Here is a 17,358-nt window from a genome sequence, read left to right on the forward strand (position 1 = left end):
ACAATATTAAACAGTAATATTTGAATACACTGAATGTATTTCCCCACTGAGAGCATCTTATGTATGAATTTATCACAAACTTACTAATGTATGTGATAATCACATAGATCACATTGTGATTCTTTGTATTTGCATATTGCAAATAAGGTAAGACGTGCACTGTGAATCCTTTTTTTGTCAACACTCGGTTAAAAATATTTTTTGTCATATATATTTCATTTAATTTTATTTTTTTTCCTATATTGTGGTCTTACAGCCACACAATAATGCCACAAAATATACAAGTATACAAATGCCACATTTAAGCCCCCTCCTCCCCATTCCCAAACCCCAATTCATCCTCCCCACACCCACCCTTAACAGACGCTGAAAGAAAAGAAAAAAAAAAATTTTTTTCTTTTCTTTTGGTTACAAATTTTAATGCACAGTCAGTCCGAGGGTAAGACGAGACTTAAAATCAGGAGGAAGGGGCCTTTTCTGTGACTGGCCCTAAGCTCTGGAACAGTCCGATTTTTCACTACTTTGTGGAGTAATTTATTTTGAAATAAATAATACTACTCAACACAAACACATATGGAGTGTGTGTTAACCTCAATTTTATCTCCTGCCATCCTTGGTTCTTGCCGTTCGAGGAAATTGGGGATGTTATCACCACAGCAAACTGCCCTCTGGACTCTTCTATGCCAAAGGTGGAGCCAGTCACCTGAGAAAAAACTGAAGATTTCAAGCTAAACCACCTTATCATAGTAAACAAAAATCAGGCCTATCCTTATCCCAACCCTTTATCTAATCTACTCACATTTGACTACAAACTGTGTTTGTAGCAATTATGCTACAGTTGAAAATGTGTTACATTTACCTGGGTAACATTTTAAAGAAAGTGTAGTGTTTGGACTGAATATACTTACTCCTACTTGAGTCCTACTCTTAGTTCTCAATTTTGTGGCCTTTTCTGAAAATACACAAATAAAATGTGAATATTTTACCATAAATCTAGAGTTGTGAGGTAAGAAAAGTTTTTTTAATTGCATTATGACGTCCATAGATAACAATCCAGTTTCCATGAATTTCAACCTAAAAATGCAGTGTACATGCATAAACAGTGTAAACAGTGAGTGTGTGTTAACCTCTATTCACATCTGTTTTCTTTCTGGATGTCACTTTTTAGTCATAGTGTCATACCTTCTGTAAAGTTCAGCCTTGTTCTCCCTGTTGTGGTTCATCCTGAAAAGAACAAAGCAGATCTTTGCTTTCTTTGCTTTATTCACTTAAGTTTGTTAGTTGCTCTGTGGAAAGAAGAGCATCTGTTTTTGTGTTAGTGTAAATAATTTTTCATTTGTGTATTTGTGCATAATTATTCTTATGCATATAAAACCATATGAATGACATGACAGCCCTACACATATGTAATGCACCTACAACACTAAATGTATACAATACATTCATGCAGAGCTACTCAAACAGGTATAACCTATAGAACTATAATCCATGGTATACTATGCCATACTATGTCTTATGCATCCAGTTGTGTGTAATTAAAAAAAAAAAAAAAAAAACATGCTATGTTTATAACGCGGCCTCACGCGTCACAGACGTCCCATCAGGGGGCGTGGTTCGTGCGTCACTGCGTCGCCATTTTCGCAATTGTTGTTAGCAGCTTAGCCGTGTTAGCTAGGCTAACTGTTCATTGCATTTTTTTGCGTAAATCTAGAGTTTAAATTTAGATATTATATTGTAGTTTGGTCGTGTAATTTTGTATCAGAATGGACGATGAATATTACGGCGGAGGCGGTGGAGGAGGAGCGGACTGGGAGGGTCCCGATGGCGGCATGGTGAGAAACTTGTTGAATCTGAGTAGCAGAGTTAGCAAACAATTAATTTTAGCAGTCAGGTATTTGTATAGATTTGCACGTACAGATTCATGCCATAATGTAATCTGCAAAAGAGCAAATGTGGATTTATGCTTTTGATTGATGTCGTATTTATAATTACAGGATATTTAAAAAATATCTGCAGAAAATATCTCAAGGAGTTCATGCATTTGTATTCCTGATTCAAAGCATGAAGCTAACGTTTATGATAAAATATGGACATGTAGTCTCCCCATATTCTTAAAGATTTTTAACAGAACAAACACAGATATACGACATATTGCCACTCACAACCAATTAATCGATATCAACGTTTACCTGCAACTTGGTATGCAGTACAACATATGCATATACACTGCAACATTGCAGCATGAAGAGAGAAAAAAAAATTACTTAGTTATGTCTAAAATTAACGGTTACTGTAAGGTTTTAAATGTTTCTGCTAATTCTGGTAAAACATGAAATTATTCTGTTATTTTGGTATTGTGTTGGGTAAAATGGGTTTTTACTTATTCTAGGAGGATGGTTATGTTGATGATGGCAAAATTCAGGAAGCATGTCTCGAAAAATTCTCCAGCAGAGACTATATCATGGAACCAGCAATTTTTAATACTTTGAAAATGTAAGTTATGTTAAATCAATATTGTGGGACAAATAAAGGTTTATTTGATCTTATAATTGATTCAATGGTTAGAATTTAGGTAAGATTGAAAAGCAACTTTATTTCTTCAGGTATTTCCAGGCTGGTGGGTCTCCGGAGCATGTCATCCAGCTCCTCTCTGAAAACTACTCGGCTGTGGCTCAAACTGTTAACCTCCTGGCAGAGTGGCTCATTCAGATGGGTATGTGGTACTGCAATAAGCGACTGCAGCAAGTAATTTAATCAATCATAATTTGTTCATTATTTAAATAATTAACATTTTATTAAGTTATCTTATCTAGAACCAACACAGGCTCTAAGCATGCTATATACTGTTCTTTCACTAACACACAGCATAACAACTGTAAGCACTTAGTCAGCTATTATTACTTTGTTTTTTATGTATTGCACTGTATCTTTATGTAATTATAAATTAATTATAATTATTTACAAATCTTTCTTAATTTTTTCTCAAAAGGTGTGGAGCCGGCTCAGGTTCAGGAAAGAGTGGAAAACCACTTGAAGAGTCTCCTCATAAAACATTTTGATCCACAGAAAGCAGACTCCATTTTCACCGTGGAGGGAGAGGTGAGAGAAGGTTAACTTAAAGGAATAACTGTGCTGTAATGATAAACACACTCATACTTAGACTCTTTACTTTGCATTATTTGTTCACTCCACATAATGCGAGGTGTGTCCTAAACAATTAGCCTCCTCGTAAGTAATATTGTCTCTTTCAGACCCCTGCATGGCTGGAACAGATGATTGCTCACACCACGTGGAGAGATCTGTTTTACAAACTAGCCGAGGCTCATCCAGACTGCCTCATGCTCAACTTCACTGTTAAGGTACAAATCAAACAAAATGCATGCCTAATTTTGAATTGCACCTCTTCTAACTCTGTTTAACGTGTGCTCTGTCTGCATAGCTGATTTCAGATGCAGGGTACCAGGGCGAGATCACGTCTGTGTCCACGGCCTGTCAGCAGCTGGAAGTGTTTTCACGAGTCCTGCGGACGTCGCTGTCGACGCTGCTCGATGGAGGAGAGGAGAACCTGGAGAAGAACCTGCCTGAGTTCGCTGTTGGTTCCTCTATTTGAATTGAAAATACTATAATCTTTTATTATTATTAATATTATTATTATTATTATTAACTCCGTGTTAAGATACTATTATAACCATGTGACTTTAGGGCCCTAAAATGCCAAGGTCTGCTCTGACCCAGGCCCTAACATTGTCTCTGCCTTTTTGTAGAAAATGGTGTGTCACGGGGAGCACACATACCTCTTTGCTCAGGCCATGATGTCGATCCTGGCCCAGGAGGAGCAGGGCGGCTCGGCCGTGCGTAGGATCGGCCAAGAGGTCCAGAAATCTGCTCATGAGAGGTATGAGTCTATACGGAAAATACAGTCGTGGACAAAATTGTTGGTACCGCTCTGGCAATGAATGAAAAACTGACAGTCATCACTGAAATAACTTGAAACTGATAAAAGCAATAATACAAAAAATGTACTGAAAATTGTCTAATGAAAATCAAACATTTTTTTTCACCTGTGGTTAAACAGAATTATTAGAAAAACAAAATAATGAAACTGGCCTGGACAAAAATGATGGTACCCTTAACGTAATATTTTGTTGTACAAGTTTTGAGGCAAACTCTGCAATCAAACAATTTCTGTAACTGTCAATGAGACTTCTGCTTTGGTCAACTGGCATTTTGACCCACTCCACATGAGCAAACTGCTCTAGTTGTCTCAGGTTTGAAGGATTCCTTCTCCAGACAGCATGTTTCAGCTCATTTCACAGATGTTCAATAGAACTGAGATATGGACTCACAGAAGAACAGTCTAATGTTTTGTTCTTAGCCATTCTTGGGTGTTTTTAGCTGTGTGTTTTGGGTCATTATCCTGTTGGAAGACCCATGACCTACGACTGAGACCAAGCTTTTTGACACTAGGCAACGCATTTCGTTCCAAAATACCTTGATAGTTTAGAGATTCTGTTGTATCTTGCACAGATTCAAGACATACTGTGCCAGATGCAGCAAAACAGCCCCAGAACAAAACCAAGCCTCCTCCATGCTTCACAGCAGGGACAGTGTTCTTTTCTTGTCTGCTTCATTTCTGCATCTGTGAAGATAGAGCTGATGGGTCTTGCCAAAGAGCTCCAGTTTTGTCTCGTCTGTCCAAAGGACATTCTCCCAGAAGCTTTGTGGCTTGTCCATATGCATTGTGACAAATTCCAGTCTCACTTTTTTATGATTTGCTCTCAACAGTGGTGTCCACTTTGGTATAAACGGTGACAGACGGTGCAATCTGACTCTGAAGTACCTCAACCTTCAAGTTCACATTTAATTTGTTTGTAGGTTGTTCTGGGCTCTTTGGTTACCATTTGTATTCGTACTCTCTTCAATTTGTCATCAATTTTCCTCTTGCTCCTATGTCCAGGGAGGTTGGTTACAGTCTTGTGGACCTTAAACTTCTGAAGAACACGTGTAACTGTAATCACAGGAACATCAAACTGCTTGGAGATGGTCTTATGGCCTTTATCTTTAACCTGCTTGTCTATCATTTTCTTTCTAGTCTCCTGACACAGTTCTCTTCTTCTCTTTCTCTGGTCCATGTTCAGTGTTTTATCTATCATGTCTCCAAACAGCACAATGACACATGTCAGCCTTTAAACGGGCAGACTGACTGAGGACAAGTTTTGAAGACACCTGTGATGCTGATTAGAGACACACCTAAGTTTAACATGTCCCTATTGTCCAATTACTTACATTTAAGACATTAAGGGCAGTGATTGGTCCGCTCTACATCTGCTCTACATACATTTCCGGTACTCCTCTCTGCTTGACTCATTCAAAGCGCGTATAGCCCACCTTCTATGTCTTCTTTCGTTTCTTTGCCAACATTTGTACCAGAAGCATTTGTTCCTCGATATCTTTCAGCTCCAGCTCCATCAGCGTCCTCTCCCACTCAGTCACCATTGTTCAATGACCGGTGTCTCCACAGTAACCGGCAGGTTAACACTCCAACAAGTTCATGTGATTTCACAACTCACCACCCCCTAGCGTTGTGGCGGTGAATTACTTCCCTGTGCATAGACCATGATGCAGAACCATAAATCAGAAATGATGTTGACAAGGCAATGGCGGCAGTGTGTGTTGAGTCAACCCAGAACTATACTTTGCCCTTTAGAGACTCATTTAAAACCTCAAAAGTGAAGTAATAAATACCTTATTATTAGAAATATAATTGATTTGCAATTGATTAGAAAACACAATTCAGTATAATCCTTAACATGGATATAAATGCTTATTTAAAAAAAATAAAAATTAAAAATTGTTAATTTTCTTACAAGACTTAATACAAATCAACCCATATACACCTTAATTATTGTATTAAATTAATAATATGTTCTTTTCTCAGAGGGCATGATGCCAGTCAAATCACCTTGGCCCTGGGCACAGCAGCGGCGTATCCTCGTGCTTGTCAGGCTCTGGGGGCCATGTTGTCCAAAGGAGCTCTGAACCCGGCCGACATCACTGTGCTTTTCAAAATGTTCAGCAGCATGGACCCGCCTCCCGTTGAACTGGTGAACAAAGAGTGTTTTATTTATTTGGAAAATCGATTTGCTAGATTTTTGAGAAGAATTAGAGAAACTGATAAACCAAACACAAGAATCCCACACACTTCAGAGTAAAGATTTTTTTGTTAAATGGGATTCTGGATATTTTTTATGTTTGTAGTGGTCAAATTATTGTGCATCTCTAGAATTTTTTTTAATTATTATTATGAAATTATATCAATTATATCAATTTACTTGACTTATGCATTTTACAAGCTCTTATAATAAGTTCTGTCTTTGCTTCAGATCAGGGTTCCTGCTTTCTTGGACCTCTTCATGCAGTCTCTGTTTAAACCTGGGTCAAAAATCAACCAGGATCATAAGCACAAATACATCCACATTTTGGCTTATGCAGCCAGTGTCGTCGAAACATGGAAGAAGGTACAATAACACTCGGAGAGTAACTTTAGGCATGTATACAGCTTTGCACCTCTTTGACCAGCCTTGATTGACTGGTCAAATTCAGGAACCATAAAGTCTATTTTAAGCTAAACTAAACAGTTCAGATCTTACCCATGATGGTTTCTCTCATTTTCCTCCAGAACAAACGTGTGAACATAAACAAAGATGAGCTGAAGTCCACGTCTAAAGCCATAGAAACGGTTCATAATCTGTGCTGTAACGAAAACAAAGGAGCTACGGAGCTGGTGGCAGAACTGGGCACTCTCTATCAGTGCATACGGTGAGCAATGAACAGATATAAAAAAAATTAATACATATTCTCAAAATCTTTTTCTGGCTAAAGTTGTCATAAAAATGAAATGTTTTGTATTCAAAACTAGACAGAAGTATCAAAACTGACAAAGGACAAAAGACAACATTAAACATTTTCTCAATAGAATTTGAATTGTCAACCATCCTGATTGATGGAGAATAAAAAATATATATATAATTTCACTGATAACTGATTTTATGTAATGTTTTCTTTTGGAAAATATGTACAGAAAATTCATGTTCACCACAGTGGCTGTGGTTACAGGCACAATCTACTGATTATCTGATTTTTAGACCTTTAAAATGAAATGACTTGTAACCTGCACAATTTGATGTGAGTAATGATCAGAAAGACTTCAGATGAGTTTGCATTTACATTTCATGTGAATAATCTTTTAGCTCCAAATAATTATCAGATTTTGAATGCGCAGGTAACCACAGCACAGAGCAGAAAATGTGATACTGTTTAACTGTTTATGTGGATTACTGATATTTTATTGTATTCTCTCCAGTTTCCCTGTGGTGGCGATGGGCGTGTTAAAGTGGGTGGACTGGACTGTGTCAGAGCCGAGGTATTTTCAACTGCAAACAGATCACACTCCTGTTCATCTGGCTCTGCTCGATGAGGTAAATAAAGATCACTTTAAAGACAGCATTAATAAGTTTTAACTGCCTGAATAATGCATGAATTATAAGACCTGGCTTTAAGTTGAGATAATGTATTGTATTAAACCTCTCTTCTCAGATCTGCACATGTCACCAGCTGCTGCACCCTCAGGTCCTTCAGCTCCTCATTAAACTGTTTGAGACTGAACACTCACAACTTGACGTCATGGAGCAGGTTTTTCTTTTTTGCAATTATCACATCATCCAATATGGTTACATTTTCACTTTAGAAAACATTTTTACTGCATACAGTGCAATTCAAGTACTAATCTAATTAAGTTATTCAGTTATCAACCTTATTACACATCACAGGTGCTACAGAAACACTACATTTTAAAGGTGCGTTGTGTAACTTTTCCGGCGGAGTCCGTCAAACACTTTCCCCAGGTTATTTCTTTGTCTAGAATGTTTCACTGTATCGTATTAAACCTTTCTCTCATTATGGAGACCATTCCAACATTCCAGGCAGAGCAATGACATATCCATAGAAACAAGCAGGTGATGGACCCTGAACCAGAAAGTTAAATACTGCACGTTTTTTTAAGTTATAAAGTTCAGTCTAAAAAAAATAACATTTTAATTGGTAATAATATATTAGCATGGCTATATTATTATAAGATAGCATAAACAAAAAATTGCATTATAACTAAATAAACTAGTTTAATTGTAACCCTCTTCTCTCTGTACCTGTGTTATTTGTAGTTGGAGTTGAAGAAAACTCTGTTAGATCGTATGGTTCACCTCCTCAGTCGTGGTTACGTTCTCCCGGTTGTCGGTTACATCAGGAAGTGTCTCGAGAAACTCAACACTGACATCTCCCTCATCAGATACTTCGTCACAGAGGCAAGAGCTGCTCACGCATGTCCTTTTTAACACCACAATCCTACTGGGTTTAGTGATGGGGTGGGAAAAATCTGTCTTTTTATTAAACTGATTTTGTGATGTGGCTGGTTAAATATATCTTGGTAAGAATTATTACAAGAATTCATAAACTAGCTTTACCAGCTCCAAAACTGATATTAATACTTTGGCTTTCCCCCCCCATTAAAACACAATTAACTTATTATTACAAAGTGGATCAAATTGTATTAATAGAATTTCAGACAGGACCATGAACACTTGTATTGATCACAGACTCCTGAAAATGCTGTTTAAATCCATTTTGTATTTTTTTTCTTGAGCTTGACTTTTTCAGATCTTAAAACTTTTTTTTTCTGTGTTTGCTATAAATTATCAAACTCTAGTCAGTCTTTTTTTAAGGGAAAAAAAACATCCCTTTCTATGCATCTGTATATTTCTTTGGCTCTTCCCCATGTGAAAGTGTGATCTGTTGTATTTGATAAGTTTTATCTAATTTCCAGGTTTTGGACGTGATCGCGCCTCCGTACACCTCAGACTTCGTGCAGTTTTTGCCGATTCTAGAGAACGACAGCATCGCAGGAACCATCAGAGCCGAAGGAGAAAATGACCCAGTGGCAGAGTTCATCGGTGAGTCTAGAGGGAAAGTATTTACAGTATAACATCATAGAATCCCCATTGATACATTGCTGTGACATTATGCTGGGGGTGATCTACATGAGAGAGAGGGAGATCTCATCTTATATGTCCATAGTTAGCTCCTTAGCTAACCTCTTGCATAGTCTCCATGGATACGGGAAAACCAAACCGCTCATTTCACACAATCCTTGAACGACACATGCTGCACACTTAGTTTGTTAAAAGCCCATGATATGACGTTAAAAATTGAGCTCAAAAAAACAAAAGGCTTCAAAAACTACTCAATGTGAGGAAAAGCAGCCCCACACTGTTGTTATTTTAATTTTGAGAACAATTCTGTTCTAATTAGAAAAAATAACCTTGTTTTCCTAATACAGATTTAATGACTAACACATTTCTTTCTGTTTTCAGCTCACTGTAAATCCAACTTCATCATGATCAACTGACAACATCTTTGAAGGACATTTCATTCAAACACAGACCATAGACTGGCTGGTCTCAAAACAGGACCCAGTCTGGACTAGGATCAGAGCTCATCAAATGAATGGGAAAAGGTCCAAGGACAATTTGTGTCTGGTGCTGGAGGTTACGGCTTAATACTAAAGAGCAGCTAAGTTTCTGTGTATTTGATTTTCTATGTTATATATTGATTTGTGCTGTTTTAATAAATCTGAGAATGTGGCCACACGTTTTTTTAAGACCGAACCATTACTGGAAGATTTTGGATGGTATTTTCGGACCAATAATGCAATTACAAATGTATTGTTATATGAATTATATTTTAAAGATAAATACTTAGTTCACAATGTGCAATAACATTTGAGGAAACTGAAATCTGAAATGTTAAACCAATACAAAAATCACATGCATGTCATTTCATGCATTAATTGTTGACTCAGATAATTGGAGTTTACAATTTGCTAATGAAAACTGAAGTGACTTTTCTAGTGAGCAATCATGCAGTTCATATGTAAAATTCTCTTTCTTCCTTTCCTTACACACATTAGTAAACACAGCCAAAAAGGGTTTAAGAGTATCAACAATTTTCAACAAAAAGCTGAGGGTCACTGGCTAAAAAAACGGTTCACTATTGCTCACTAGCTTGTGACTAATGTTATTTGAGAGGGACTTTACCAGCACAAATCATCTCACCTGTTGTAGTTCAACTAAGCCAGTTCTTTCTGGTCAGTTCTTTAATTTGAGCTTTGTGTTAAAACACAGCTCAAATTAAAGTCTAACAATACTCAGAGCAGTGCCTACATTTAACATCACACCCCGAGGGAATGTTGATGAGAGAGTATCAATATACAAAGAGCAAGTTAGCATTTAGTCCTGAAATTAGTTTGAAGCAGAGAAACTGGGCTAAAATTTTAGACCTGGTTTAGACCTTGGGTTAGTCCTGGTCTAGTCCTGTTTTAGTTCTGGATTAGAATTAGGGTAGACCTTGGCAAAACCTGGTTTAGTCCTAGTTTCCTTATCTGCAGTGGTTTCAAAAGTGGTTCAAGGAATCTCAAATCATCAAGTTAATGCTGGTCCAACATCCCATTTTATGTTTGATTTTGGAAAATGAAATAGAAAATTCACAGACACAAACTGTAAATATTTTATTTTTATTGCCAGTTTGATTAAAAAAAGTTTGCTTCAGCATGTGTGGCTCTTTCATTTAAGAACAAAAGTACAAATAAGGCACATCATTGCCCTGTGATGGAGAAGTCGATCAAGTGCAATGCAATATTTATAACAAATCAATGCACAACAGTAAGCGTGGCCAACAAGGCAGTTCTTTGGCATTAAAAATATTCCCAGAGTACAAAATTGAGATGGTTTAAGACTAAATTCAAAATCCTAAAATCATAAAAAAACAGCCATTACTACAGATAAAGGTACATAAAGTAACTTTTCCCACCTGTTTGTCTTCATGGATATCTAATTGTTTTGTCTCGAATGTTCCACAATGGCATTAGCCCTTTCGCAATGGAGACAATTAGTTCACAGTGAGAATGCATATTGTTGGCCATAAAAATACCAGGAATTGAATATATGTGGAGCATTCAATGCAAAAACATCTCCAGGGTGATAAGCAGGTGGCAGACCTTCCCCTCCCACCAGAAAAAAGTTACAGAGTACATCTTTAAACCCAAACCTTTAAACCCTTTAAACATACACATCAAAGATCCACTGAAACAAATGGCACAAATTCCCTTTTCAAAATAAAAAATACAACATTTACAAAATTCCTGATTTGGCTTGATGAAGGCTGTGATAAGATGTGAGGTCACTGCAAAAATGTGAATGTAGATTAGTTAAGTTGACTTTTAAGAATATTAATCTTCTAGCAGTTTTTTAGTAAATTTACTTATATACTGTAGCTTATATACTATACATATTCTATAATGAACTTGTCCAATAATAATTAACTAACTGGTTTCAAAGTTTGATTTTCTATTTAAGTGCAGTTTCTGTTCACTCTACTGGCAGAAAATAAGAAGCTGTGTACTACATATATTTGGAACATCAGATTAGGGGCTATTCAGAGTCTAGAGAGGTTGTGAACAGGATTTCATCACTATTCATGTATATTTAGTTTCTTTAAATTGCCTTTAAGAAAAACACTCAAGAGCTCAACAGAGGCTGAGCAATAGGAGAAGTGGATGGTGAAAAGTGTCTGACTAGAACACAAAAGCACTGAATCACAATATGATGATACTGAAAATATCAGATAAAGTAAATCCATCTTAACTGATCAAAAGTTAAGTGCCTTTTCCCTGATGTGTGTCATACTTTCTCACACATATCCTTTGGGCACTATGACGTCTCCGTACATACAGTTCTCCTCCACAGCCAGGTTATATTTACTGCCACTGCCTCCTTTGTACGCACTGGTCACGATCCTCAGCCAGCCCTTTTCTCCCTGAATGAAAAAAAATATGGTCACACAATCAATCAAACTTTATTTATAAAGCACTTTTCATACAAAAATGTAACACAAAGTGCTTTACACAGATTAAAAACAATCCCACATTTCCACCCACCCACCAACCCAACCCCCACAGCTGCCCGACTCGACACAACCGAATAACACAAACACCCAAACATAGTAAAATGTGAGGCTGAATACAGGCGAACCAGTTGAGAAAGCACCATCAGAGGAGCCGTCTACACCAGGAGCAGAGAGACGTCCTCCACCACCAGGAACCGCCACAGGAGCCAGGGGAGAGATGAAGCCCAGGCACCATCCCTCCACCAGGAGCCCACGGGACAGACCCGACAGCTACAGCCGACCTCTGCTCCTGATGCAGAGGGTCCCTACAGAGGAAACACTGCATATCCTAAAAATAAGCCTAAAATAAATAAACATAATTAAAATGTGTATAGTAGAAACAAGTAAAAAATATGATATTTCATTCAAAAGCTAAGCTAAAAAGTGATACTTTGAAGATGCACTTTCCTGGTGTGATGTCCGCCACTTCTTGTTTCCATGAAAATGTTTTTTGCTTTGCCAGGAATGTTCCACAGTATGGTATTAAACTTATGCATGTTATCAAATGTTTTTTTGTACCTTGATAAAAAGCATTCTTCAAGTAAGTGGACTCGCCTCACCACAGATCTGACCTGTAACTTGGTCTGGTGGCATCTCCAGTCTCCATGATATATAGTCAAAAACCATACATTTCAGGAAATGCAATAAAACCTCCAGTCCTTTCTATTTCATTCTTGAAAACACTGGTCAATTCATACATTTTTTCTCATACAATAAGATACTGCTTTTTACATCATAGCATCCCAGAAAAATAACGTAAACTCTCACCCAGGGCTCTCCCCATGAGTTCCTGACGACCCAGTACTCGACGCCATCCTCCACGCCCCACCCGGCCACAGACACAATGTGGTTTATGTAGGGAGGGTCCTGGTACTCAGAGTATACTCCCCCTGTGTACGCGTCCAGCTTTGGGGTTGCCATGATGCCACAACTGTGAGAAGAAAGAGACAAGGGAATTAATATGTATGACAAGAGGAGGGGGGTGGAAAAGGATATCATTGTACCTAAAAATACCCTTTACTTTGAAATAATATTACTCGAGTAAATGTACAGTTACTTTGAAATACTCAAGTAGAAGTGCAATGTAGTGGTGACACTAATCATAAGTTATTAGGGGAAATTACTACTCAAAGATAAGGGCTCAGGTATTCAAAGCATAGACTGAAAAAAATAAATTGTATCTGAAGGATTGGTGTAAGAAAGACAAAAGTTTGAATAATTTCAGTGCTTTTATCACGTTACAACACTTACAGTAAATGTTTTGGTTAGTTTTCCCACTCTGAGTGAGACTGCTGTTAAACTGTTCAAATATATTACTCAAGTAGCAGCAAAATTATTTCTAAAAACTACTAAGAACAATTTTATACAACATAACTGGTGGTTAGAGGAATTCAGTGAATGTAACTGTTATAACCATATAACCATACTGATATTTAAAATTGTGAAACCTGATTGGTCCGTTGGCATAGATCTCAGCCATCATCTTCTCTCTGCCGCTAACGTCGCCATAGTCTCCCACCTTCCACAGAGTGTAGTCCTTCACCACGTTACACACGTCAAAGGTGGTGCAGGTGCCACACTGGTTAAACTGGGCACAATCTGCACCAATCATATAGAAAATACAATGTTACAACAGCCTACAACCACAGAGCTACTGAGCTATTCCTAAGGATCACATTGTTTGGAGGGCTGGGTCTGTCCCGTGGGCTGTAAAACGAATAGGCCTGATCTACAATAGGCAGCGCTATTAATACTGATGAGCATACATTTGAATGTATGGATGAATGTGCTGTGTGTGATTGGTCGGGCAGCTGTGGCTACAGTAGCTTTCAATCACTGCGTAAGGAGTGAATTAATAATGCAAAAAACTTGCAAGAGCCCTAGATAGGTTTCAGGTCCAATTAAGTCTAATTTCTGACCTTAGTCTGGACATTAGCCTAGTTTAGTCCCGGTTTAGTCCCGGTTTAGTCCCGGTTTAGTCCCGGTTTAGTCCCGGTTTAGTCCCGGTTTAGTCCCGGTTTAGTCCTTACCCTGGTCTTTAGCCTGGTAGTTGTTGCAGGTCTCGTCAGGTATCCCTTTAACATTAGCATATTGCCACACTCCGCTGTGGTCTCCTCCGTGACAGCTGCCTGCATCTCCACAGTCGATCACGTTCTGCACAGACAGGTACGCAGAAGGCCACGCCCCCTTCCTCTTGATGTTTATACGGTCTGCAGACACAGATGCAAGATGTATGTGCATTGCTATACATTAAAAATAACTACTAGCCTTACAAAATGCTACTACATCGTTTACACATTTCAAAATGAGCAGATTAGTGTAATAGAGCCAGGATATTGTTAAAAAAAAACTAAAACACAGCTTAAATGTAAGGGGATTGACTATTAAATACTGCACGTTATTATTACCCAACCACTCCAGGTTTCACCCCACATAAAGTACCTACTAAAACACAATAAAGATAATTATATTTAAGGTTTAGCTAAAAAAAACTGTTACCTAATAACCATGTATACAATGATCTAAAACTTATTGAATGTACGAATGTACAGAGAAATTATTATTTAAGAAATAATATATAAGAAAACACCATGTTTAAAGTATCAGAAAATGTGTCTCTTATGTACACTGTGCCTAACTTTTGGATAGAATTCTCCCTAGTGTTATCGTTCCAGGCATACTGACCCTAAATAAAAAGTGTAGCCATACCTGCCATGGCGCTGGTGCTGCCGTGGGCCCAGCAGGAGCCACAGTACTGGGGGATGTGCTGGTTTCGAGTCGTGCTCACAAAGTTTGTGCCGTTCACGTTTCTCCAGTCCCATGACTTAGGCAGCTCTGAGATGTTAAGGTACTCATGAGGGCGAGGGACAGTCCTGCACAGAGCAACGCAATGCCACAGCATGTAACTTTTTTTGCGAAAAATAAAAGCATTTTTATTTTATATATTTTTTGGCTGAGCTAACTGCAAAATAATGTGCTGTTTTTGTTAGTGTGCTTGCATCTCGACAAACCTGATTCTTATTTGGCCTGGAGGAGGAATTCCTCCTGATTTTGTGCACAGAAATGTTGTTCCTTTGTCTAGAATATTCCACAGCATGTCATATAAATGATCTATCTCCAAGGAGTATGGTATGCCACCTCCAGAAAGTTAAATACTGTACCTTTAAATTAGGAAATTGAAATTGTAATGAAATGAAACCAAAAATATGTGGTTTAACAGGGTGGATAACATAGGTATGGGAAAAAAAACATCATGATTTGAACCCGTCTTTGGGTTTTCAGGATTTCAGTAGCCTACACTTTTTACTGCAGCTGGTTCACACTTCACTGTGATTGGTTTAATCCACTGATTATATGGTGGGGGCAATGCAGAGAAAAATAGATATCTCCATTTGTTTAGTGTAAACAGAATATGTTCTGTCAATCTGAAAAAAAGAAAAGCTAAAATAAGGTTTAAGTATCAGACAAATGGGGAAGTAAAATTACCCAAAAAGTCCAGGTGTAGTCTTGTTTTGATCTAATTACAGTTTTGCTTAGTCATAGTTCAGAGCAGATCCTTTTCCTGGTTAGTGGTTAAGTTACAGTTAATATCTGTGGAAAGTACAGTTTTGAAATTAGAGGTGCACCTTGTAACTTTCCTGGTGGAGATTACGGCACCTGCTTGCCTCCATGTAGATGTTATTGATTTGCCTGGAATTATCCACAGTATGGCATTAAACCTTATTTATTAACAATAATAGTAGGCTATGTTATAACGGACAAGCAGAGTCACCTGTCTGCTCTAGAGCCTGAAACTCAGCCTGATGGCACCACCTTCTTGTTGCCATGGAGAGGAGTTTAAAGTGATACTGCGCAACATTCTAAGCACAGCAATCCTTGGGGACAAGCTGGTGGAGCAGCAGAAATGTTGCATAACGCATCTTTAAGTAGTACAATTGAGACTTTGTATACTTCTCTACAAGTATGTAGTCTTAGCACGCTACATTGTAACAGGTTTACATAATCTCTTGTGGCTAGATGAATTAATAAAGTTTACCACTACTACAGTCACCACAACTAGGCTGCAATATAAAATAAAAATACTCGAAACAGATAGATGGATAGATAGATACTTACATACACAGACAGATGGATAAGATAAAATAAAATAGATTAGACTGAAAGATAGATACTTTATTGATCCTGAAGTGGTAGACAGTAGTGACAGTAGACAGTAGTAGTAGTAGTAATTTGGAGCATTAGCAGAAGTCAGCAGTAGCTCCAAGTGAACAATGTGCATACTTCAAGTTACCAGCGTGCGCGATCTGCTCATGTGACAGACAGAAAATTACATATTTAGCCTACTTCCGTGTTCGAGAACCACATTTTGTAATCTAATCTTCATCTTTTGGTTTACTCAACTGTCTGAGTGGTTAAACAGGATCTTATCAAGAGGTTGACAATTCAGTTAACTTCACTCAGACAAAAGCATGTGGACATAGTAAATCAAATGTTTTCATATATTCAAATGAATGTATTGATTTCTTATTTTTCAATAATATGAGTTATATATAGCCCCAAAGTAAAAGCAAAACTCATGCAAATCTTCATGGTAAACAACAGTTAGTAAGTGACATTTCAGATTGTGCAATTTTGCTAAAATGTGCTCAGGCTAAAACTATTGAATTAACCTGATTTGTTTTTCATATACTTGAAATTAATAAAGCTTTAGTGTTTGTGCAATTATAAAAAGAAACTTACTTCAATCCAAAGTTGTTATTCCGTGGTTTTGGGACGTAACAGGGCTCGTCTGGTTTGTAGAACACTGCAGCGGACGCAGCGCAGAGAAAAGCCGAAAACAACGCGACCCGGGCGGATAGAGGAGCCATGGTGACTCCAGGAAGGAACCGTGGATCTAAAAATGAAAATTACCGAATAGGTCTGAAGCAGGTTGAAAGAACAAACAGAGTGAGAAACTGAGGACGCCGTTTGAGTTTCATAAAGAAAACTGTCCGGCACAGTGTCATGTGATCATAAAAACACTTACGTCAGAAACACATGGGTAAAACGGGAACAGCAAAAAAGTCACAAGTTTTGTTTAATAATAAATCTATGAACAAGACTTTGAAGTAAAATTGACCATAGTTGACGCTATTTCTGACACTTATACTTAAAATGTATAAAAATAAAATAAATAATATAGTTTAATATGCTCTATGTAATTTTTCTGGTGAAGGGTCCACCACCTGCTTATCTCCACATAATTTCTGTTCTGGAATGTTCCACAGAATGGCACTGAACTTGCCCATCTCAATGAAAATAAGG

The 17,358-nt window shown here is 37.7% G+C and overlaps 2 protein-coding genes across 2 annotated transcripts; one reads left to right on the top strand and one right to left on the bottom strand.

Moving 5' to 3' along the window:
• The first annotated feature begins 1,618 nt into the window (after positions 1-1,618).
• nelfcd (negative elongation factor complex member C/D) lies at positions 1,619-10,658 on the top strand. The gene is made up of 15 exons (XM_055160736.1): positions 1,619-1,832; positions 2,390-2,493; positions 2,604-2,713; positions 2,990-3,099; positions 3,252-3,359; positions 3,440-3,592; positions 3,765-3,895; positions 5,939-6,104; positions 6,384-6,518; positions 6,680-6,819; positions 7,364-7,478; positions 7,597-7,692; positions 8,220-8,360; positions 8,879-9,005; positions 9,426-10,658. Exons 1-15 carry the CDS (start codon positions 1,764-1,766, stop codon positions 9,458-9,460), a joined length of 1,740 nt encoding a protein of 579 aa, XP_055016711.1. The 5' UTR covers positions 1,619-1,763; the 3' UTR covers positions 9,461-10,658.
• Positions 10,609-17,053, bottom strand: ctsz (cathepsin Z). Its single transcript, XM_020936959.2, has 6 exons — positions 16,795-17,053; positions 14,764-14,927; positions 14,085-14,264; positions 13,503-13,653; positions 12,823-12,985; positions 10,609-11,925 (listed from the first exon to the last, which is right to left on the bottom strand). Exons 1-6 carry the CDS (start codon positions 16,920-16,922, stop codon positions 11,800-11,802), a joined length of 912 nt encoding a protein of 303 aa, XP_020792618.1. The 5' UTR covers positions 16,923-17,053; the 3' UTR covers positions 10,609-11,799.
• Positions 17,054-17,358: the final 305 nt, after the last annotated feature.

This window comes from Boleophthalmus pectinirostris, unplaced genomic scaffold (assembly GCF_026225935.1).
Source record: "Boleophthalmus pectinirostris isolate CB_2022bp ecotype Guang Dong unplaced genomic scaffold, ASM2622593v1 HiC_scaffold_3, whole genome shotgun sequence".
In the NCBI taxonomy this organism is placed as follows: Eukaryota; Metazoa; Chordata; class Actinopteri; order Gobiiformes; family Gobiidae; genus Boleophthalmus; species Boleophthalmus pectinirostris.